The 23,400-nt window shown below is 41.7% G+C and overlaps 1 protein-coding gene across 5 annotated transcripts in view; it reads right to left on the reverse strand.

Annotated features, from left to right (window-relative positions):
- Positions 1 to 2,538: 2,538 nt before the first annotated feature.
- nsd3 (nuclear receptor binding SET domain protein 3) overlaps positions 2,539 to 23,400 on the reverse strand; it is a 106,102-nt gene continuing 85,240 nt past the window's right edge. For all 5 annotated transcript variants that reach the window (XM_043681453.2, XM_043681452.2, XM_087984198.1 and 2 more), the window contains 2 exons: positions 16,704 to 16,908; positions 2,539 to 10,348 (listed from right to left, as the gene is read on the reverse strand). In XM_043681453.2, coding sequence (XP_043537388.1) covers positions 10,101 to 10,348; positions 16,704 to 16,908 — 453 coding nt within the window. In that variant the 3' untranslated portion in view covers positions 2,539 to 10,100. The remainder of the gene's footprint in view (positions 10,349 to 16,703; positions 16,909 to 23,400) is intronic.

The following is a 23,400-nucleotide window of genomic DNA, read 5'->3' on the forward strand; positions in this document are numbered from 1 at the left end:
TTAAGAGAACGTTGATGGTGATGACTGGGGTGTCAATAAGCGGGTTGCTTTGACCTGAATGGTGTCAAGTTTCTCAATTTCTGTTGGATCACATTCATCCAGGCAACAGTGAGTATTCCAGCACTGTCCTTATTGGTGCCTTGTCAATGATGGACAGACTTTGGAATGCAAGGAAATTAGTCACTTGCAACAAAATGCCCAGCATTGGACTGGCTGTTGTAACTAACATATTTATAAGATGGTGGGGGATTCAGTGATAGTGATGCCATTCAATCTCAAGTCAACAAGGTTCACCTTATTCATGTCTCAGGTAGTCATTGCCTGGTTCTCGTGTGGAATGCATATAATTTGTTACATACCAGCCCAAATCTGAATTATGTCCAAGACTGCTTCAGACTGCTTCATCAACTGAGGAGTTACAAATGGTGCTCAGCATTGTGAAATCATAAGAGAACAGCTCCACTTCTTGGAAGGATATTCATTGATGAAGCAGCTAAAGAAAGACAGAGTCGTAGAGATACACAGCACAGAAATAGACCCTTCGGTCCAACTGTCCCTGGTTGATCTAAGACCCATGAGGTTCATTAACTTGTCTAAGGGAACCGAATCTGCTGTCCTTACCTCATCTGAACTACATGTGACTCCAGATCAATAGCAATGTGATCAACTCTTAAGTGTCCTCTGAAATGTAGCAAGTCACTCAGTGCAAAGATAGTTAAAGCGTTGCTTGCATTTATATTACAGCTTATAACAGAACAACAGACTATTCAGCCCAACAGGTTAACAAATGAGGCTTATTCTTCATTTGAGCCTGCTCCTTCACTCAAATCAGCTCGCATCAACTTGTGAGCCTCTTATCTCCCTCATGCCTTTGACCCAGGTTCACCTTGAATGCAGCTGTACTATTCAACTCAACTTGTGTTTACCAGCTTCCTGGGCTCTGTCAGGTTGCTGCAATAAAGAAATCTTTTAAAGTATTACAAAGCCCCATATATTTCTTAAGGGAAGAAGAAGCATATACTTACAAGGTTCACTTCCCCAGCTGTTCTTCAAAGAAAAATCCATTTGATTGGACTTGTAAACCAAATCCATGTCTATTTGCATTCCACCTTTGGAATCCACAATTGAGTCTTAGTCTCGGAGGCTTCCTGAAGAAGGGCTCATGCCCGAAACGTCGATTCTCCTGCTCCTTGGATGCTGCCTGACCTGCTGCGCTTTTCCAGCAACACATTTTCATCTCTGAGGCTTCAGAAGAGAAAGTAAATCTGATAGTTCTTCAATACACTCAAACTTCTTTCCCACAGTAAGGATTGATAGAAAAAAATGAAATGAAAGGAAAAATCTTGATAACTCTAATTTGCTACTTCATTATTGGCACAGTGCCCTGTAATTTTCAAAGGACTGAAGTGCATACAGAGGATTAGTGATTAACTTTGCCCAACAATGCCTGGCGACAGCATATTATCACCGTTGGTGGTATTTTGAAGGTGGTGGAGGGCTCTATCCTTCAACTAATGCTGTTTTTCTGCTAGATGGTTTTACCAAAATGGCATTGATACGATACCAACCAGCGAAGTGGCTGGAAAGAGTACAGTATGAGATTACATTGTACATTAGATAGTCTGAGCATTGACTACTTTTGTTATCTTGTCCCACCCTCCTTTCGTTATACCACTCAGGCCAGCTCAGAGTTTTCCAGAACGTTCAATAGGGAATAATTCTGGATGTTTGATGCACCAAAGAGTACAGCAAGGACAGGCAGGTTAGTGGATTAGCCAAACAAAAAAAAAAACTGCCTTGCCATGTTCAGGGATGTGAAGGCTTGGTGGATCAATCATTGCATAAACCCATGTAGGGTTGAGGTTGGTGATGGTTGGGGTCTTGGGTCTTGTGGAGGGGGGAGGGGGCGTGCAGAGTCCTGTTCTCAGCGTCAAAGCAGATTTGATGGGTTGAATTGACTCCTGCTAAGGATTTTATGAAAAATAGCACTTTCACTCATCTCTTGGGGTTTCTACCAACTCACTTGAATGGTTCTGTCAAATTTTCTTCTGTTATTCATTACCGTCCACAGTCAAGTCCAAACATTATATCTATTGTATAATTTCCATAAGATTCATCTTAATTAGTTCTGTCCCTTCGTCTGTGCTGTCTGCTGCTATCTTGCATAAACTCCAAGGTGAAGTAAACAGCACATTAAAACCTTGACAAAGTTCAATTTGCACTTACCTGCATTGGTTCTCCATCTCGACAAATCACCCTCCAGCCCAAGACTCTGCCCTTAATGTTCCTTTTCTCCAGGATCTCTGGAGGATCCAGTGCATCTCTGACTCTCTCTGCAGCCACTTCAGTCCTATATTTTGGAGATCACTCTCAAGATTTCTTGAAATTTAATCCATCCAGCTTTCAATCATCCTTAACCTATCTGGTTCAGCCTCAGTATTGTTCATAAAATACATCTGGATTTTTGATCAACATATAAAGCACATTTTGCCAGAGTAAAAGTTATGCCTCTATTAAACAAGCGTAGAAATCAGAACCTCCATTTAAACACTGAGATTGTTTATTGAAATTAATGTCAAGCAAGTCTGTATATTTCCCTTTCAGATCAATGGAATGTCATTACAAATCTTCAGAATGAACCTTTCATGAAAGCAAATCATGGCAAACTTCCAACTGTAACCTGAAATAAAATTTTCTTTAAGAAAAAGAGCCATCTCAGTGACTGATCATATACAAAAAAAGATTCAAACAATCCTACATTCAAACACATAGAATACAGTCACAGGCTAGATTACAAGCAGTCCAATTAGTGAGGAGAGGGCAATGTCCATGTACATTCAGTAAAGCTCCAAGTTTTCACATACTGTGCAATTACATGTGGAAATTACAAGGTTTAAGAGCAGCAGTCTTCAAACTCTGAACAACAACAAAACATCTTTGCAACAGTACACCCCAAGTGGTTCAATAAGGGAAATTAGTGTTAGTGTGTTCGGTCAGCATTCTGAATCTCCCAAGTCCTGTCTTTTCTTCTAAAGCAGGTAGATTTTCTCAAAAAAAAACATGCTCATTTATAACAAGCTGTACAAATGCCATCTTTTAAATAAATTGGAAATACAAAAAGAATCTGTTTTTGATTGCTATGCAACTTCATCCTATTGTACAGGTATTTGCAAGAAACACCACTACTTGATAATGAGCTATATTGACTTGCAATTCGTCAACCATTCATGGCAATACAAAAATATACTGCAGCACCATCTACCTATAAATAAAGTTACAAAAACAAATATAACTGAAACGATACTGAACTTTCAAGTAATAATATCTTAAACACTTGGTGTGAAGCCAGGTATAAGGAGAGCGACGGTTTCGTACCAGTGGTGATTCTAATGAATCAACGTCTTTGAGTGGGATTTTAATGTGTTTTCTCTCGCAAATACAACTTTACAGCATCCAAAGAAGGAAACGTTAAGTGCAATATCTTTTCTGAACTTTATAGCTGAGGCTTTAAAAAAAAACAAAATCCCTTGCTACTTAACGATGGATAAAACCGATAGGTTATTTGGACCTCACTGTCACCATCATTGAGCAGCCACGTGGGAGTTACTGATGATTAAAGAAGAGGAGTATAATTTTGAGCCAGTAGCTTTGGCCATGGCAAGGGAAATTCTGGTGATGAGTTGAACCTCCTCTACTATGAGGGCTTCCCTCAGATACTTGCCCAGAAGTGACCACAATCTGACTCACCTAAGGCATCTGAATGCTGAAGAGATGGCAAAAGGTCATCCCAGACAGTCATATGCTAATTACAAGGTATATTGAAACACATATTGGAGTTGACAATCTCACATCCCAAGTGAGCCGACAACTTCAAATCTGCAAATGCTATCTGAGCCAATTGCCTGAGGTGTCTACTCCTGCAGCATGCCCAGCCTGCCGAAACAGAAAAACAACCTATCAATCTAACTTGACACTTGACAGTGATTCTCTAGTTTTTTTTTTGTATGTAAATTGTTGTTTAGAACAAATTTGATTATCAGAAAGTGCTTCATTTTATGGTGTTTTGTCCATCCACAACTCTGCACCTCCACCCCCCCTTCCTGAACCCAGTTCAGTTTGAAGTTTAAAAAGCTGGCAACTGAGCTTTCGGTCCTCAGACAGTGACACTGAACTGAACTGAACAAAAGACATCCACCTCCAGGATTGGTGAAGACCATCTGAAATGATCATACTCTCACTGCCTCTACCAAAGAACCTATCAGAGATCCACTGCAAACGCTGCTGTGATACATTGACTGAAACCAAATGACAAGCCAGGCTTAGTTTACAGGTCTCTTGTTGAAAGGGCGCCTTGTACAGTCAATATCAATTTGCCGCAGATGTAGGTTTTCTCGCTGAGCTGGAAGGTTCATTTTCGGACGTTTCGTCACCATACTTGGTAATATCTTCAGTGAGCCTCCGGACAAAGTTCCGTCCGGAGGCTCACTGAAGATGTTACCTAATATGGTGACAAAACGTCTGAAAATGAACCTCCCAGCTCAGCGAGCAAACCTACATCCAGAACCTCAACCTAGCTACAAATCTTCTCAAAACTCACTATCAATCTGCCCCTTTTATCAATGTCCTAACTCTTTTCTCTTGGAAGGACGTAACTCATGCCAGAACTGCAATCAGTCAAGCATTACCATCCCTTCTAATATTAGTTTCTGGAATAATTATCACTTCAGTTTGCTCAAATCTGACCTGCCCAATCTTAGAGTACTTCAATTTCCTACATGCAATCTCTTACAGAAGATCAGATGTCACAGTTCACTATTTGCCTCAATCCCTTTTGCACTGATTTAATTTGAACCCATTTCCTATCATACACACACTCAAATATGATTCACTAACATCATGCTTTAAATAAGTATCAAAGTCACAATTAATTAAAGCAATGCTATAAGTGCAGAACTGTTCCCAGTTCTAAAATTACCCCAAGTTGTTGCCTTTTTTTTTTCAGTTTTTATTTAAATGTTTGTCCCCATTTCACTCAAATTCAAAGCTTTCAAATGTTGGTACTTACAATATTTCTGTTCTCACATTAAAAATTCCATATATTAAAATCTCAAGGCCAATCCTATGTTCTCAATTGAAGCAAATGCACTGCTCTAACCAAATAAATACTTAGAAAGGGAACAATGGACCAGGGCCCAAGGAAGAATAAATCAATTTTCAGATAAACACTCTCTTTGTTTGGCATGGAACATTTTATAGATTGAAATCCTATTCATATTTCAGCTATTTACATGATTATTATACAATAAAAGAGCATCAACTGATAAAATAATAATTCTCCTTAACAAACTGCTTTTCATTCAGCACTATAATCTCGAAAAATGTTGAGATATCCCTTTCCATTTGGTAATGCAAAGCAACTAAAATTTAACTAGCAGAATGGGGAAGGGTCCTAGTGATATTCAAATCTGAAAACAAAAACAAAACAATGACTTGTGTCATCCTTCTCAGCTGCAACTAAAATTCCCATGTACCTACACCTTCCAACTGGTCCAGACTCCTCCATTAGATTGACCTCATCCTTTCTGTTTTATCAGCCTCACTAAGTGATGACCATACAACAACGGTGTTCACAGCACAACCTTCCAACCGTAGGGAATTTTTTTAAAGATGGGAAAACCCAAAGTGTACTCACATTTTCTGCCTTTTTAGACGATGCTTTTTTGGGTTTCTGGTTTTCACAACAACTTTGTTTGGCAAATATGCACTGGAGCCACAGAACAGCTTATGGATTCAAGAATCAATATGGGCAATCTCACAGAAATGAATAAGTGTTGTAAAGTTGAATAAGTCCTTATCCTTAGAATAATCATCTTGGGACTTCCTTGCACTCTCTGCTTTTTACGAGCATGAGAACACATTTACACAGAGTATCCCTCATTTCAGTTTCATCAACAGACAAGATTATTTCCAAAGGATGCATCTGCAGAAGTATTTTGCTGTCACAGTAAATGAGACAACTTCCGAGGCTGCACATTCCAGACTAACCACTGTCATACTTGGTGCAATGGTTCCTTGTTCTTTCATTCTGAATGCTTGCCACATGTCATGTGCAAACTTGTTCAAGTTTTGTGTATTTTAATTTATTAAGAACACATTCTTAAACAGGTCAGGGTTTGGCAGCGTACCTGATAATGCTAAACATTTTCAATCAGAAGAGAAAGCTTCATCAAACTTGAAAATACTCTTTTTCCTCTCTATTCCCTCACATTTCCTAAATTGGATTGCAACTTGGCAGTTTAGAAATGAAGACATCCAGGAAATAGGAAGCAGCATTTGAATTTCCACATTGATTTTTGTTCGCAACCAAGGTTGGAGATAAATCTCAATGAGAAAGAAAGTACCAAACCAAAAGAAGTTAGTACCACAGGACATCCAACCTACACCAACGATGTCACAAATGATGTTAAGTCAGAATGGGTAGGGCAAAGGATCAACTAATACAGGCATGAGAGGTTGCCTCACTGGCAGCTAAGGGTTGAAGCCCAGTTTTCAGAAAATCAATGGACCTTTAGCATATCCTTCTCTCGTCTGCAAAAGATTTCATCTCAACATTTGCTGGTTAATGGACTACTAAGTAGAGTCGGCAGGACAGGAATGGGAATACTTGGCAGAGGTGTGGCATTGGTCTGGCCATCAGCCAAATTAGATATCATCATTTGCAGCTTCCTCCACAGTCATCTGTGTTCTGTCATGAAATCTGGGCTGACATGAAATTATGTACCTTTTTAAATGTGGTTTTCAGATGAACCAGCACAATTGCAGAAATAGTAAAAGCAAAGATGGGCTTCATCATATGGTTTTCAACAAATAACAAAATAATTCAGAAATGATACCCCAGATTGCAAATGAAACATAAATACAACAATCGCCATCAGGTGTGTCCTCTTGTTGAAATACTGGCACATTGCACAACCATATGAATCATATCGTGTATCGAACATAATAATTGCACAGTAAAACCAAAGCAAGGTGCAGATAATGCATTCTAATTCCTCGTTCACTACCCAAAGCTCTGACCACGTGGGAAATGGGTCAAGTTGTCCAATTATGAAACAAAAAGAAAAACAAATACATGCTCAATACCTTTGGATGCACTTGTCATCAAACTGGTGCCCGTCAGGCTCAGAGCTGTCGAGCTTTGAGGTCAATGGGGCTATGGCAACATTATTTTTACACGTCCAAAGATATCCATTCCTATTTCCAGTACTCTACACATTTGAAGAAGGACACTCTCAAAGACACAAAACTGTGTTTTCTCCCATCTTCCCATGGACATTGCTGGGAGTCAGGTTATTCACACTCTTCTCCAGAAGGCCCTAAGATGTCTGGCCATATTGCTGAGTGATTTATCAAACATGGCAAAGTGGGAACAATGAGCACACAATGCCCATGAAAACAACTTCCTGAGGATAAGACATTTTCATGTGTTCTTTCTAATGGATTTGGCTTAAAACTAAACATCTGAAAGCCATCCAAATGTTCTCAGGTATTGCCCCAGACTCAACGGGAGAATGAGAGAGCGCGAGAGAGATGAAAGACTGAATTAAGGTAGTCTGTGAAAATCTGTGCTGTAAAAGCATAAACAAATAATGGAAGGAGAAATGTAAAGTTGCAAAATCTATAAGAGTCTAATATCTCACAAGAAGAAAACCTGGCTTGGAAAAACAATCAGGCAATAAACAAGAGAAAGTCATTTGAATAACCAGCTTTTGAGACATTTCCTCCCATCACACCATTTATGTCAAGTGCAAATCTCCCATTGTTCATCATGAAAATTTTACTAAAATAGAGACACCATCTCTTAAAGCAAGATGGACCACCTATTAGAACAGACTATGGGCTTTTTGCTACTCTGACAGCTCCCATTTCGAATTGGGGACAACAATATAATGAGATTGGAGGTTCCTTGCAAGCATGATGGAAGATGCAGCTATTTTAGGAAGGGAAAAAAAACCTCCAATTCCAGACCTATTTGTCCTCCATCTCCTGTCAGCCACAACATTATGTATTATTTACACGTTTGTGTGCAAAGTCCATACTCAAGAAACAGTTCGGACATGGAATTACACGTTTTGGCGAGAAGATGCAGGAGTAAAAATGGCCTTTCTGTCCTGTGGATTCACTATCCTGTCCACATTGGCCAGTAGTTATTACCTTACTGAAGCTACTCCATGTAACTTCCATTTTGCTCATTTTAAAGCTAACAGTACAACTCACAACTGAAGGGGAAGTCTCATCTAACCAGCAATGCTTACAGCTCAGCAATGCCCCTTGAGCCAGTGGATGCAAACTTTGAGTGGGAAAGCAAAAGAGAATTAAAGATAAAATGCAGTCCATGCAACTGAGGAAACTTGGTAGTTTTACCGAGACTTTTTATCAAACAGATACCCTGAATTTGCAACACATAGACATGTGATGGATGAGGAGGATTTTCTGCCATTAAATACAATGTGTGAATAATGCTGAAAAACAAATATCACAAGTTTATTCTACCCAAGTTCTAATATCAGAACGTGATAGTTATAAGATTATTTAAACATACAGACATAGTTTAATGTTTATTATATACAAGAGTACTGTAGCATAGAATCATAGGTTCACAGAGAAGGTTTTGGCAAATCAGGAAGGTTTTTGATGAAGTAAATTGCAAGAAATGGCTTGCATCAGTGTCAGGGTGGAGGGGTTAACAGGCATCAGTAATCAGAGGTCACAGTTAATATAACTTGTAAAGAAATCCAAGTGGAAGATGGGGAGAATGTTACGTACAGTGAATTATGATCAGACATCGACTGCCTGAAATTATGGTGAAAGCTAATTTCATAGGAATAAAATCTTGGTGGCTCTTATCGAGCTAGCATGGGTCTGATGGGCAGAATGGTTTCCTTCTGAGCTGTGTATAATCCTATGGTTCTCGGAGTACTTTCACTCAGTAAGAACTTTTTAGTTTGTCCATAAAACACTCTTAAGAGCAAAGATGACACTTCTAAGTTTCAGTTTTTTAAAAAAAACATGATTTTTTTCTGTCATAATTTTTGCTTTTTACATATAAATGTATAAAAATAATAAAATCACATCATCATAGCCATAATGGTAGTGCTGATAACAGAAACTATGAACTCCAAAAAGGCAGAACTCAAATTATAACACTCACTTATAAATGTGGAAAAAATAGTACTGTAAATACTAATAAAAATTAGAAGTAAATTGTGGGAGCTGGGTTCCACATCAGACAACATCCTAAGCCACAAGGGACAAAGCTCAGACTAATGTGCATTTTCTGAGCTTCAAATAAAACACAACACCGCCAGCGACTGTTAGACTTCAAACCTAATTCCATACTGGAACTCAAACCCTTTGTGTTCTCTTCATTGCCCTGTAAAATGTTGAGGCTTAACAACTGTTGATCTGGCAGTTTTCTGACTGCTTCTAACATGGGTTTTATTTTGCCATTCCTGGTTCTGAGCAGATCCAGGTGGTCCACTGTAAGACTGTTTAGAATTAACAAAGTGCTGGATATAATCCACTTTCCAACCTGGATGGGCATTGGAGGAGGGGAGGGGAGGGTATGCTCAGGGAGTGATTACTGGGTGTTGAATTTTTCATTTTGATCACCCAACAGAATTGTCCATTGACCATTCTTTTCCATCGCCCGCCAACCCCACAAGTGATCAGTTATCATTTAAACATGATTAGGGCAAGCTGCACTGCCCTTCAATTTTAGTTTTTAGTGGACAAAAGGGCAACAATAGTTGGATACAAATACCACTAATCACTACCTATTTTGATTAACACAAAATTAAGTGCCATTTCCTGTGTTTTTAATAATTCTTGAAGAACAGTTGTCACTTTGAGGTGTCCAAAATCAAAACATAAAAGGGGAAAAAAAATAAAAACAATCTTTTGGTCATCTTTACTTACTCCCTTGGAATCTCTGAGCTTTCCACTCTGCATGATTTACAATCCCCAGAGCCATTTGAACACAACACTAAATGTTGCCCTGTTTATTACTTCAAGTCCATGGCATCTCCATTTTGAAATCTTCATTCAGTGGTTTCCTCACCGGTGTCCTCAGCTGCTGAATTGTTCTGAAGACTGACAGAGGAGGATGAGTCAAATTCTGTTGGGCAGTTTGGGTCATGTTCAGAGCAGCAGAGCCGGCCATCCAACGCTGAAGCAATCAAGGCTCCTTTCTGGTGCTCCTTACAGTAGGAGTTTGGGCAGAAGTCACAGAAGGAAGTTGAGGATTTGCCACACTCATCACAATGGTGCCAAGGGCATTCCCATTTTCCTGGGGATTGAAGGGAAAACATGACTTGGGATTATGAATAATACGACAGCTCAATTCATCATATGCTTTTCACACTAGAAAACATTGTAGCTGCTTCCAACAAATTTCCAAAACCCGTGGTTCTCCACACATCCACAACACTGAGTCCTTCACATATGCAGCAGATAACATTTCGCCCACTGCCTTCATAAGTCAAGTGGAGCACCAGTTAACTCAGGAAATTGGCAATACCCAAGATTGCATTTCCATTTTTTTTGAGAAAGGAAACATATCAAGCAGTACGACTAAGGTTTCTTCAAAAATCTCAGCCTGGGCTTGAGTAAATGGACACAATCAGATCAGTTCCATGCCACTGATCTATGGGATAACACATTTGTCATTTATATCTCCGCTGATAGTGGAGACAGAATTCTGAATTAAGAGATAGGAACACAAAATTGTTTGGGCCCTTCTTCCAGCACCAGATAGTCTCTGCATCTGGACCAGGGGGCCTCAGTTCAAGTCCCACCTGCTCCAGAGGTATGAGAGAACAACTCTGAATAGGTTGATAAAAAGACTATGTTTTTATAACATTGTAGTATATTTTTCTCCGCTCGTATTAAAAAACAATTATCTTCTTCGTTCACAGGATGTGGGAAATGCTGACTCAACCAGCATTTATATCCCTTCCCTATTTGCCCAGAGGGCAATTAAGAGTCAAGCACATTGCTGCGGGTCCATGTCACATGTGGGCCAGACCAGGTAAAGACCATTTTCTCCCTGATATCGAACCAAGTAAGTTTTTCCCAGAAACAGTCAACACAGAAGAACTAATAAAGATGCAATTACTGTATCACTGCCTTTCTTTTGCCTCCTAGCACCATGCAACCTTCAGCACTTTATTTACCATCATGTCAACAGTAACCAATTGAACCAACAGACAGCCAGTCTCAGCTTTGCCCTTTCCTGAGACCACAACAGTGGCCCTAAGATAATATATGATGCACCAAGTGTTGATTGCTCCTCCACTGCCTCATACCTTCTGCTAATCAAAAGCTTTAGAACCTCTCCCCCACCACACTTCACACATCCCATCCACATCACTGGAAGTCTTGTAGATGTTGAGAAAGCACCAAACCCATGCAACAATCCAAATAAATTCTTTTGGAAATCCTCAAAGTACTATACCTGCATTGTGAGGTATGTAATACAGGTTCCTGATCAGATCCCCTTAATAATTGGATAAAAAAAGTGACTGAAGCAATCTAAAACTGACACAGGTGCTGTTTTTATCCAAGCTTCAGGTAGTTTGACAAAAGGTTAGATTGGAAAATTCTTAGAGAACAACAACACTATTCTGCTCACAAGCAAAACTGACGTGGAAATTGAAGATTTTAATCAAGCACTGTGTGATGATGCTGCTCCTTTCACAAGGTTATTTGATGCTTGGTATTTTTTTCAGAGAGGTTGTAAAAGACAGACTCCAAAAAGTCTAAGTTGAAGGGTCAGGGCCAGTTTAATTATAGCTAACAGATACTGCCTCAAGCAGAAGACTTCTAAGTTTAAAAAAAAACACATACAATGAAAGGGAAGTGGCAAGTTTTGCCAGCTCAGATTTTCTCTGGCTTTATTTTGTTTTAGAACAATAGTGTTTTTGAAGCTGCTAGAACATAAGAAACAGGTCCATGCTGGTACTCTCACTCTCTGACATCTCTCCTCTAAGACCCTGGGTTTAATGTAACATTTTTTGCCAAGGGGTATTTATGGGCAAGTATTGGGAACAGCATCATTACGTTGGGATAACCTGTTGGGTTTTTGGATAGGTTAAGTTTTTCGGTATTGTGTTCTCTTTTGTTTGGGTTTCATTTGGTAATTTTGTCAATAAATTCAGTTTTATTTAAAACTAAGTAGTTTGACCAGCTGCATCTCTCCTGGGTCTGCGCTACTTTCTTGAAATGTTTTGAGGGGGTCTGGCCTGGTCCATAACAAATTGGGGGCTCTTTGCGGGATTTGTTCTATTGTTACGATTTGGGATTAGGGTTCTTGGACACGTAGGTAGCAAGTGGTAGGTGTTAGTGTCTTTTGTTCTGGGTGTTGAATTCGGTTGGTTTAAACAGTGCTTGGGATAGCAATGGCTCTTCCAGTCACCAAGAGTTTTCTGGAAATGGAAGAAGTGACTTTGGGGTTTTCCAAAATGTGATTAAGGACAAGCTGCTGGAATTAGTAGACAGGCTGGAGCTGTAGCTGCCTCGTTCCATGAAGAAAGGAGTGATAATTACTGCATTTAAATTTGCTGGAAACACCATCAGAATCTTTAGAGATGGCTGAAATTCAATTGAAAATGAAGCAGCTTGAGTTCGAGGCAAAAGACCGGGAAAGGGCAACAGAATTGAAAGAGTTTGAGTTGTGATTTAAAGCAGAGGAAAGAGAAAGAGAGAGAGAAAGAGAAAAGGACAGAGAAGAAAGCAATCAAGAGAGGGAGTTTGAACTTCATAAATTGGTACTTAAACAGAAGTTCAAAAATTCACTTTCTAAAGTAGTGAGACTATCCCAAATTCAGGCAGATGAGAAATGGGCAGAAATTCATCAAGTCATATTGCCAGTGGGTGAAAGAAAGGGGGTGTTGCTAGTGGCATATGAGCGACTAGAGGGCCATTTCAAAGTGAGAGAAACTCAAGCTAAAATACAAAAACATTTTAACTGGCCTGGACTGCACAAAGATGTTGTTGAATTTTGCCTGACATGGGCGTTGCAGGCCAGCCAGCATTCATAGCCCATCCCTATTTGCCCTTGAGGTGGTGGTGGTGAGCTGCCTTCTAGAATCACTGCAGTCCACTTGCTGTGGGTTGACCCACAATGCTGGTAAGGAGGAAATTCCAGGATTTTGACCCAATGATTATGAAGGAACAGTAGTATATTTCCAAGTCAGGGTGGTGAGTGGCTTGGAGGAGAACTTGCAGGTGATGGTGTTCCCAAGTACCTGCTGCCCTGTCCTTCAAGATGGAAGTCGTCATGGGTTTGAAAGGTGCTGTCAAAGGATTTTTGGTGAATTACTGCGGTGTATCTTGATGATAGTACATACTGCTGCTACTGACCTCCAGTGGAGGAGGGAGTTCATGTCTGTCGATGTGGTGCCAATCAAGCGGGTTGCTTTGTCCTGGATGGTGTCAAGTTTCTTGAGTGTTATTGGAGCTGCACCCATCTGGGCAAGTTATATTCCTGACTTGTGCTTTGTAGTTGGCGGATAGACTTTGGGGTGTCAGGAGGGGAGTTACTCACTGCAGTATCCGTGGTCTCTGACCTGCTCTTGTAGCCACTGAGTTAATGTGGTGAGTCCAGTTGAGTTTCTGGTCAATGGTAACTCCAAGGATGTTCACAGTGGGGGATTGAGTGACGGTAATATCGTTCAATGTCAAGGGGCGGTGGTGAGAGTGTTTCGAATTGATGATGGTAATTGCCACTTGTCAGCCCAAGCCTGGATATTATTCAGATCTTGTTGCATTTGAGCACGTACTGTTTCAATATCTGAGAAGTCACGAGTGGTGCTGAACACTGTGCAGTCATCAGCGAACATCCCCATTTCTGACCTTATGACAGAGGGAAGGTCATTGATGAAGCAGCTGAAGACGGTTGAGCCTAGGACATGACTCTGAGGGACTCCTGCAGAGATGTCCTGGAGCTGACATGACTGACCCTCCACAATCATCTTTCTTTGTGCCTAACCAGCGGAGTGTTTGCCCCCGGGTATCTATTGATTCCAGTTTTGCCAGGGCTCCTTGATGCCATAGTCAGTCAAATGCGGCCTTGGTCAAATGACAAGGGCTGTCACTCTCACCTCACCTCTGGAATTCAGCTCTTTTGTTCATGTTTGAACCAAGACTGTTACGAGATCACAGGATTCTGTATTGGATAATCCTCGAAGTAAATTGGACTATGAAGACGTTGTCAAAAATTGGGATAAATCATTGAGTTACCTTCCAGAGGAAAATCAAAATGACCTGAAAGAGTTATTATTATCACAGGGGAGATATGTGGAAATATTTTTGATGTAGTTATAGGAGATGCTGTTCCGATTAAGCAACATCTGCAGAGGCATAACCATCTAAAGTTGGCACAGACTCAAAAGGAGATCGAACGCATATTTCAATGTGTTAGAGTGACTGGAGCTCACCAATTGCAATTGTGCCAAAACTGGATGGTACCCAAAAGTGAAATCACAAAGACCGATGCATATCTGATTCTGTATTTGGAAGACTGTATCGAGAAAGTGGGGCAAGCAACTTATATTTCTAAGTTGGACTTGCTCAGAGGATACTGGCAGGTACCTTTGTCAGAAAGAGCAAAGGTAATTTTGGCATTCATAATGCCGAACGGACTATGTCAGTTTAAAGTCATGCTGCTTGATATGAAAAACGTGCCAGCCACATTTCAGAGACTAACCAAGACGGTTATTGCCAGAGTACCCAACTATGCTGAATATGTAGATTCCCGTGCAATGTTCAATCACACATGGAAAAAACATTTGCAACATTTATCAGACTTGTTCGATCAACTTCGGAAGGCAGGTTTGGTGGTAAACCTGGCAAGAAGTGAATTTGCCAAAGCCCAAGTCACTTTCCTGGGCCATGTTGTTGGACACGGAAGAAAATGGTGCTATGGGATGGTAAAACAAAAGTTATTTGGGAGTTTGCCATACCATCGACAAAAGGAGCAGTACTGGGATTGTCTGGATTTATCAAAACTTTACGCTATGTTTTAGCAGTGTGGTTCCTCCACTCACTGAATTGCTGAAGAAAGGCAAGAGGTTTCAGTGGATGGCAGACTATCAAAATGTATTTGACAGCCTGAAAGCTGTGTGAATCACTGCTCCAGTATTAGCCATACTTAATTACTCAAAGCCATTCAAGCTGGCTATCAATGTGAGTGACATGGGTGTCACTGCTGTGCTCTTACAGGAAGACGGCGAGTAGATACAAAGACCTCAAGGAAACTGAACATTCATCAGTGGAACTATTCAACAGTTGAGAAGGAGACTTTGACCTTGGTGTCGGCGTTCAACATTTCAATGTTTATGTCACTAGTATCGTATTGAGACAATCATATACACTGATCATAAATTTCTCCATAAACATTAATGGGTTAAGGACAAAAATAGCAGATGAAGCTTGTTGTTACAGCCATTCAATTTGAAAATTATGCATATTGCAGAACGAGGCTTGAATGAGAAATGGAAGTGTTCAGTGGCAGGAGTACAACAGACTGAAACAGTGTAGTAGTACATGTTTATAATCAATGTAATGTATATGTGTCTTGTAGAGTACTAACAATTTAGGATTAAGGGGTTTTAGAATGAAGCTATCTTCAGGTATTGATGGGCTTTTTTTTTAAGGGGAGAGGTGTGACTATGCTGCTCCTTTAACAAGGTCCTTGGGGCTTTTTTTTCCAAAGAAGTCGTGAAAGATGCAGATTCTGCAAAGTCTAAGTTGATGGGTTTTAGGGCCAGTTTGATTATAGCTAACAGATACTGTCTCATGCAGAAGACTTTCAAGTTTTAAAAACCACTTGTATAATGAAAGGGAAGTGGCCAGTTCTGCCAGCTCAGATTTTCTCTGGTTTTATTTGGTTTTAGAACAATAGTGTTTTTGAAGCTGCTGGACTTAAAGAAGCAGGTCCATGCTGGTACTCTTGCTCTCTGGCTTCTCTCCTGTAAGGCCCTGGGTTTGATTTAACCTTTTTTTTGCCAAGACGTGTTTATGGGGATGGCTGCAAGCACTGGGAACAGCCACATGAAGTTGGGATGACCTGCTGGGTTTTTTGAAACATTAAGTTATTCGGTATTCTGTTCTTTTTTGATTGTGTGTCATTCGGTTATCTTGTAAATAAATTCTGTTTTGTTTAAAACCAAGTGGTTTGACCAGCTGCATCTCTCCTGGAATATCCACTGTACACCTGCTTAAGACAACGAGCAAAGTTAGGGTCTGGGCTACTTGTTGAAATGTTTTGAGTGGGTCTGGCCTGGTCCATAACAACTGAAATCTTTCACTCATTTTTCACAGCTTCAAATCATGCAATACCTTCTGATGTGACCTGCAGAAAAATAAATTTACAACAGAGGGTAGTGAGAACAACCTCGCTCAAATGGAGATCAACATTTAGATTAAAGCACCAGCTTGGGTCTCAGAGCTGCAGCCACAAGCAGCACACAGTTGGATGTCAAGGAGCTAACTGTTGAAAATCACACTAACTTGGTTTGCACAGCATCTTCAAAACATGGTCACATTTCAACATGCACTCAACCCATAATGTTCCGTAGCTAAAAGTAATTTTAAAAGTACCCCAAGCGATATTTATTTCAGACATATATACTGATGCTTACCGAAGGGTGGTTTAGTCAAGTTTAGGCATGACAAATGGTATGCTTTGGGGCAATCTTTCTTATCACACATCACAAGCTCGCCTCCATCACAGCATCGGTAGCAGTAGTCCTCATGCATTTTTCTGATATCTATTTTGGTTTTACGTTTCTTCATCTTTTTCTTTGCATTTTTTGCCTTTTCTTCATTCGCCGTTGCAGCAGCCGTCTAGTAAATCCAAGAGGCAAAACTTCAGTTTCATCATATCTCTGCAGCTAATGACCAAGTTTTTATTTCTAAAATATGTCACCATTGATAAAGTAATTTGCCTGCTTTCACTTCAGTCCCATGAACGCTTCACAGTTCTTAGTTTGTCTGAACTAGGCTTTTATTAACTAGCAATCAAAATTGGAAGATAACTACCTTTGTGGGTTGAGAGGGGATCCAATAAAGATGAACAGGACAAACTGGAACCAAGCAATGAATTATCTTTTAAAGAGAAGATGCTCCAGGTACAGGTTCAATCCAACAAGGGTAAAAGGGAAGAGAGCCAAAGTTCAAGCACCTTGGATGATAATGCAGATACAGAATATGAGGGATCAAAATAATTAAGGGGGTTGGAGTCTTGCCCACTGAATTCTTCAAGTGATAGCCAGGTCATACACCACAAATTGAAAAGAGGGGTGAAGAGGAAAATAAAACTCGCTAAGAGTGTGTGAAATCTTCTGCAGCCCACAGTAAGTCGTGGCAATACTCTGTGGTCAGGTGGTGCCTGCCCGACACAAAGAGGGCGACATATGCTTAGTCATAAGAAAGGGTTGGAAAACTTGAATCATAGAATCATGGAGTCTCACAGCACAGAGACAGGTCCTGTGGCCCAAGCTCATCCATGCCAACCAAAATGTCCATCTGCGCTAACCACATTTCCCTGCACTTGGCCCATATCCTTCCAAATCTTTCTTATCCATGTATTTATTCAAATCCCTTTTAAATGTTGTTTATGTACCAGCATCACCCACTTCCACTGGCAGCTCATTCCATATGCATATCACCCTCTGTGTAAAAAAAGTTGCCCTTCAGGTTCTCTTTCATTCTTTCCCCTCTAACCTCAAATGGATGCCCTCTAGTCCTCAATTCCCCAACCCAGGGAAAAAGACTGAGCTCAGACCCTTGAGACCTGACAACATCCTTGTGAATTTCTTCTGAACCCTTCCCAGTTTAATGACATCCTTCCTGTTACAAGGTGACCAAAACTGAACACCATACTCCAAGTGCAGCCTCACCAACGTCATGTATAACGACAAAGTAACTTCCCAACTTCAATACTCAATGCCCTGACTGATAAAGGCCACTTTGCCAAAAGCCTTCTTCACTGCCCTGTCTTCCTGTGACTTCATCTTCAGAGAAATGTGAACCTGAACTCCAAGGTCCCTCTGTTCCACAACACTCCTTAAGGCCCTACCATTCACCATGAAACTCCTGCCTTGATTTGACTTTCCAAAATGCAAGACCTCACACTTAGCTGTATTAAACCCCATTTGCCATTTCTCAGCCCACTTCCCCAGCTGATCAAGGTCCTGCTGCAATTCCTGATCACCTTCTTCACTGTTCATAATATACTGTCCACCTGTTGTAGTGTCATCAGCAAACTTATTAATCATGCCTGTACATTCTGATCCAAATCATTGATAGAGGTAACAAACAGCAGTGGGCCCAGCACCGACCCCTGAGGTACTCCTCTAGCCACATGCCTCCAGTCCAACAAGCATCCTTCCATGATTACCCTCTGCATCCGACCATCAAGCCATTGTGTATCCAATTTGCCAGCTCACCCTGGATTCCATGCGACTAACCTTCCAGAGCAATCTAGCGTGTGGAACCTTATCAAAGACCTTACTTAAATCTCTATAGTGGTCTACCAACCTGCACTCATCAACCTTCCTGGTCTCTTCATCAAAGAACTCCAACAAATTTGTGAGGCATGATCTCCCAGTAACAAAGCCATGCTGACTACTCCTAATAAAACCCTGTCTTTTCAAATACATATATATCTTATCCCTCAGAATCTTCTCAAGTAACTTACCCACCACAGATGTTAAGCTTTCTGGTCTATAGTTCCCAGGCTTTCCTTTGTAGCCCTTCTCGAATAAGGGCACAACATTCACTACCCTCCAGTCTTCCGGGACCTCACCCATGGCTAACAATGGTGCAAAATCAGCCAAGGCTCCCACAATTTCTTTCCTAGCCTTTTGCAGGGTTCTTGGATATACTTTGTCAGGACAGGAAATTTATCCACCTTCATACATTCTAATACATCCAACAGACTGTCCCCAAGAGATCACCACTAACTTTCCCAACCTCTGGTCTTCTTGTCTTTTTCCACTGTAAACACAGAGGAGAAATATTTATTGAGGACCCCACCTATCTCCTGCATGTCCACTTTGGTCCTTGAGGGGTCCTATTCCCTCCGTAGCTATTCTTTTTCCTTTCATATACTTAAAGAATCTCCTTGGATTCACCCTAATCTTCTCAGCCAAGGCTATCTCGTGCCCGCTTTTTGCCCTCCTGATTTTCTTCTCCTGTATTCCCTGCATACATCCTTGATCCCAGCTGCCTGTGCCTGAGCCATACCACCTCCTTTTTTCTGGTCAAAGTCTAAATATCTCTTGTCATCCAGGGTTCTCTATTCCTGCCAACCTTGCCTTTCACCCTCATAGGAACATTTTGGCCTTGAACTTTAGCTCAAAATGTGTTTCTGGAAAAGCGCAGCAGGCCAGGCAGCATCCAAGGAACAGGAGAATCGACGTTTCGGACATAAGCCCTTCTTCAGGAAAAGGGCTTATGCCCGAAACGTCGATTCTCCTGTTCCTTGGATGCTGCCTGACCTGCTGCGCTTTTCCAGCAACACATTTTCAGCTCTGATCTCCAGCATCTGCAGACCTCACTTTCTCCTTGAACTTTAGCTATCTCACTTTTTAAGGCCTCCCACTTGCCAGAGGTTCCTTTGCCTCCAATCAACTCTTGCAAGCTCCTGTGTAATTCCATCAAAATTCACATTTAGAACTTGAACCTGTGAACCAGTGTTGTCCCTCTCCACAACTATTTTAAAATTAATATAATTATGGTCACTGGTCCCAAAGTGCTCCCCCACTGTCACCTGTCACCTGTCCTGCCCTATTTCCCAAGAGTAGGTTGATTTTTTGCCCATTCCAGAGTAGGATCCTCAACATACTTCCGGAGGAAACTTCCTTGACGCACTTAACAAATTCCACCCAATGTGAGCCCTTAATGCTTTGGCTGTCCCAGTCTATGTTAAGAAAATTAACCTCCCCGACTATGACAACCCTCATGCTCTTGCAAGTCTCCCCAATCTCTCTGCATATTTGTTCCTCTAATTCCCGTTGACTATTTGGGGGCCTATAGTACAGCCCCAATAATGTCACCATCCCCTTCCTTCTTAGCTCCACCCCCAAAGCTTCAGTAGATGAGCCTTCATCCATCATATTTCATTTCTGACTACTTCCACCACTTCTATCCCACCTAAAGTAGCTTAATCCTGGTGTGTTAAGCTGCCAGTCCTGTCCCTCTCTTAGCCAGGTTTCTGAAATAGCTATATTATCCCAGTCACATGTACCTATCCACTCCCTGGCCTTAGCAGTCAGCTCTCTTGCTTAATGTGATTCATATTTTTACAGGAAGAAAATACTGGCAAACTGGAGAGAACTTGGACTGGATAAGATTCTGTCCCAACAGCATGCATTCCAGTTTCTAAGTGAAGTGGGTGTAGAGATAAGAGAAGGGCTTGGTATGATCTTCCAGTCCTGCCTGGGGAGGCCAGAGATTAGTGAGTTGCAAAATAACATCCTTGTTCAAGAAGGAATGTCAGGACACTTCTTGTAATCATGTGTCAATTGAACAGCTATGGTGAATTTAGAAATCATCTTTCCTTTATCTTTCTTGGTTTCCCATACCAAATAGCACATGCTTGTGTCTGATTCCATGCAACCCTATTGTCACCTGCTATGGCTCGAGACATGCCGCTCTACACTAACAGGAGCCTGGTAGCTCAGTCGATAGAGCATAAGACTTTTTACCTGATAATCCAGAGTTCAAATCTCTAACTGGGTGTGCTGTTTTGATCAGACTTTGTTCAATTCTCTGCACCACAAGCCTCCACTGCACTTACAGTACGTCTAACACAATGGCAAGGGAGGGTGCCTAACAAGGGTCCCAAAAAAACAGCCACTAAGAAGCAGATCAAAGGCGAGAGGCATCTACAAGGTGCTTAGGCAGGTCCACCTGGACACCAGCATCTCCTCTGCAGCCATGAGTGTCATCAACTCAATCATCAATATCTTTGAGCGCATCACCGGCAAGGCCTCCTGCCTCATAGACAACAGCATGACCATCTCTTCCTGAGAGATCCAGACCACAGTCCACCTGCTGCTGCTTCAGGAGCTGGCCAAACCACGCCATCTCCATGGACACCAACACAGTCACCAAGTACAGTAGCTGCAAATGAAGCCTCCGAGCAAACAATATTACAAGAAAGAGAATAAATAACGATAACAAGCCTGTGTGAGCAGGAATCTCTCCCTCTCTTACTGTACGCGATCCACTTAGGTTGCAAGGATAGCAGATTGATCCTAACCATTTGGCGAAGTTTTCAGCATGTGAAGCATGCTCATATGCTCCAGCATTTTGAGATCAAGGAAGTGGTGGTGTTGGGTGTCCTGAAGAGCATTGAGGTGGACACGTCCCCATGGTATCTCCCCAGGTTGTTGAGAGAGGCAAGATATGTGATTGCTGCGGACTTGACTAAGACCTTTGTATCCTCATTAGCAACTGGAGAGGTCTCACAAGACTGGTGAGTAGCTAATGTTGTTCCTCTGTTCAAGAAGGTTAATAGGTATAATTCCAGGAACGGGTGAGTCTACATCAATGGTTGGGAAGCTATTAGAAATAATTCTTCGAGATAGGATTTATACACATTTGGAAAAGCACAGCCTAATTACGGACAGTGAGCAGGGCTTTATGTGGGCAGGTCATGTCTTTTAAGTTGACTAAATGTTTCAAAGAGGTGACAAAGGTGATCTAGGAGGGTAGAGCAGTGGATATTGTCTACCGTGATTTCGACAAGGTCCCTCATGGTAGGCTCATCCACCAGATTAACGTGCATGGGATCCACAGTAACTTGGGCACATGGATTCTGAATCAGTTTCTGAATCCTTGCAGAGGGCAAGGCAGAGGGTGGTGGTGGAAAAGTATTTTTCAGGCTGGAGGTCTGTGACTAGTGGTGTTCCACAGGGGTCCATACTGGGATCTCTGCTGTTTGCGATTATATGAAGGAGATATGAGGAGCAAGTTTTATTTACACAGAGTTCGAAGAATCGGTAACGTGCTTCCATGGGTGGTGGTGGAGGCAGATATGATCGGGGCGTTAGAGAATAAGCACATGAATAAGCAAGGAAGAAAGGAACAGACTAAGGGCAGGCAGAAGGGATTTTCGCATCATGTTTGGCACAACATCGTGGGTTGAAGGGCCCGTTCCTGTGCTGTACTGTTCTAAGTAATCAATCTTATTTGGCCATTCCAGACTTTGTGCTTCTGGCTTACATGCTATGACACAATCCACACCAGCACAACATCTCCCTTTCAAAACAAGAATCAAAGGGGGAGCAAAAACTCATCAGCAGTCTTTTACTAAGATCAGATTTTACGAAGGAACGCCAATGCAAATTTTTGAAAGGCAAATTTAGGATATCTGAGCGGCATAGACGAGATGGACTGAAAGGTCCGTTTCTGTGCTGCACATCTCTTATGACTCTATAACATAGTCGTTCTCTCAAACTCATCCCATACAGGCAATGTCCCAGGAACCACAAACAAAAAAGCCCCAACCAACTGCAGATGCTGGAAATCAGAAACAAAAACATAAATTGCTGAAAAAACTCAGGTCTGACAGTTTATGTGGAGAGAAAGCAGAGTTTATATTTCAGCATCCAATGATCCTTCCTCAGAACTTCTGCTTTCTCTCCAGATTTGCTGCCAGACCTGCTGAGTTTTCCCAGCAATTCCTGTTTTGTTCCCGGAAACAAACATTACCTTTCATCACTATTGAGGCAGCATCCGAGGAGCAGGAGAACCGACTGACTCCCCCAGCTACCTAAATTACACCTCCTCCCACCCTGCCCCTTGTAAAAACGCCATCCCATATTCCCAATTCCTTCGCCTCTGCCGCATCTGCTCCCAGGAGGACCAATTCCACTACTGAACAACCTAAATGGCCTCCTTCTTCAAAGGCCACAATTTCCCCTCCGACATGGTCAACGATGCTCTCCACTTCCCGCACCTCCGGCCTTGAACCACGCCCATCCAATCGGCACCAGGAACAGAACCCCACTGGTCCTCACCTACCACCCCACCAACCTCCGGATACATCGTATCATCCTCCGTCATTTCTGCCACCTCCAAACAGACCTCACCACCAGGAATATATTTCCCTCCCCTCCCCTATCAGCGTTCCAGAGAGACCACTCCCTCCGCGACTCCTTCGTCAGGTCCACACCCCCCACCAACCCAACCTCCACTCCCAGCACCTTCCCCTGCAACCGCAAAAAAGTGCAAAACTTGTGCTCTCACCTCCCTCCAAGGCCCCAATGGATCCTTCCATATCCGTCGTAAATTCACCTGCACCTCCACACACATCATTTACTGTAT

The sequence above is a fragment of the Chiloscyllium plagiosum genome, unplaced genomic scaffold (genome assembly GCF_037043375.1).
Source record: "Chiloscyllium plagiosum isolate Xiang-an unplaced genomic scaffold, Cpla_swu_hap1 HiC_scaffold_48, whole genome shotgun sequence".
In the NCBI taxonomy this organism is placed as follows: domain Eukaryota; kingdom Metazoa; phylum Chordata; class Chondrichthyes; order Orectolobiformes; family Hemiscylliidae; genus Chiloscyllium; species Chiloscyllium plagiosum.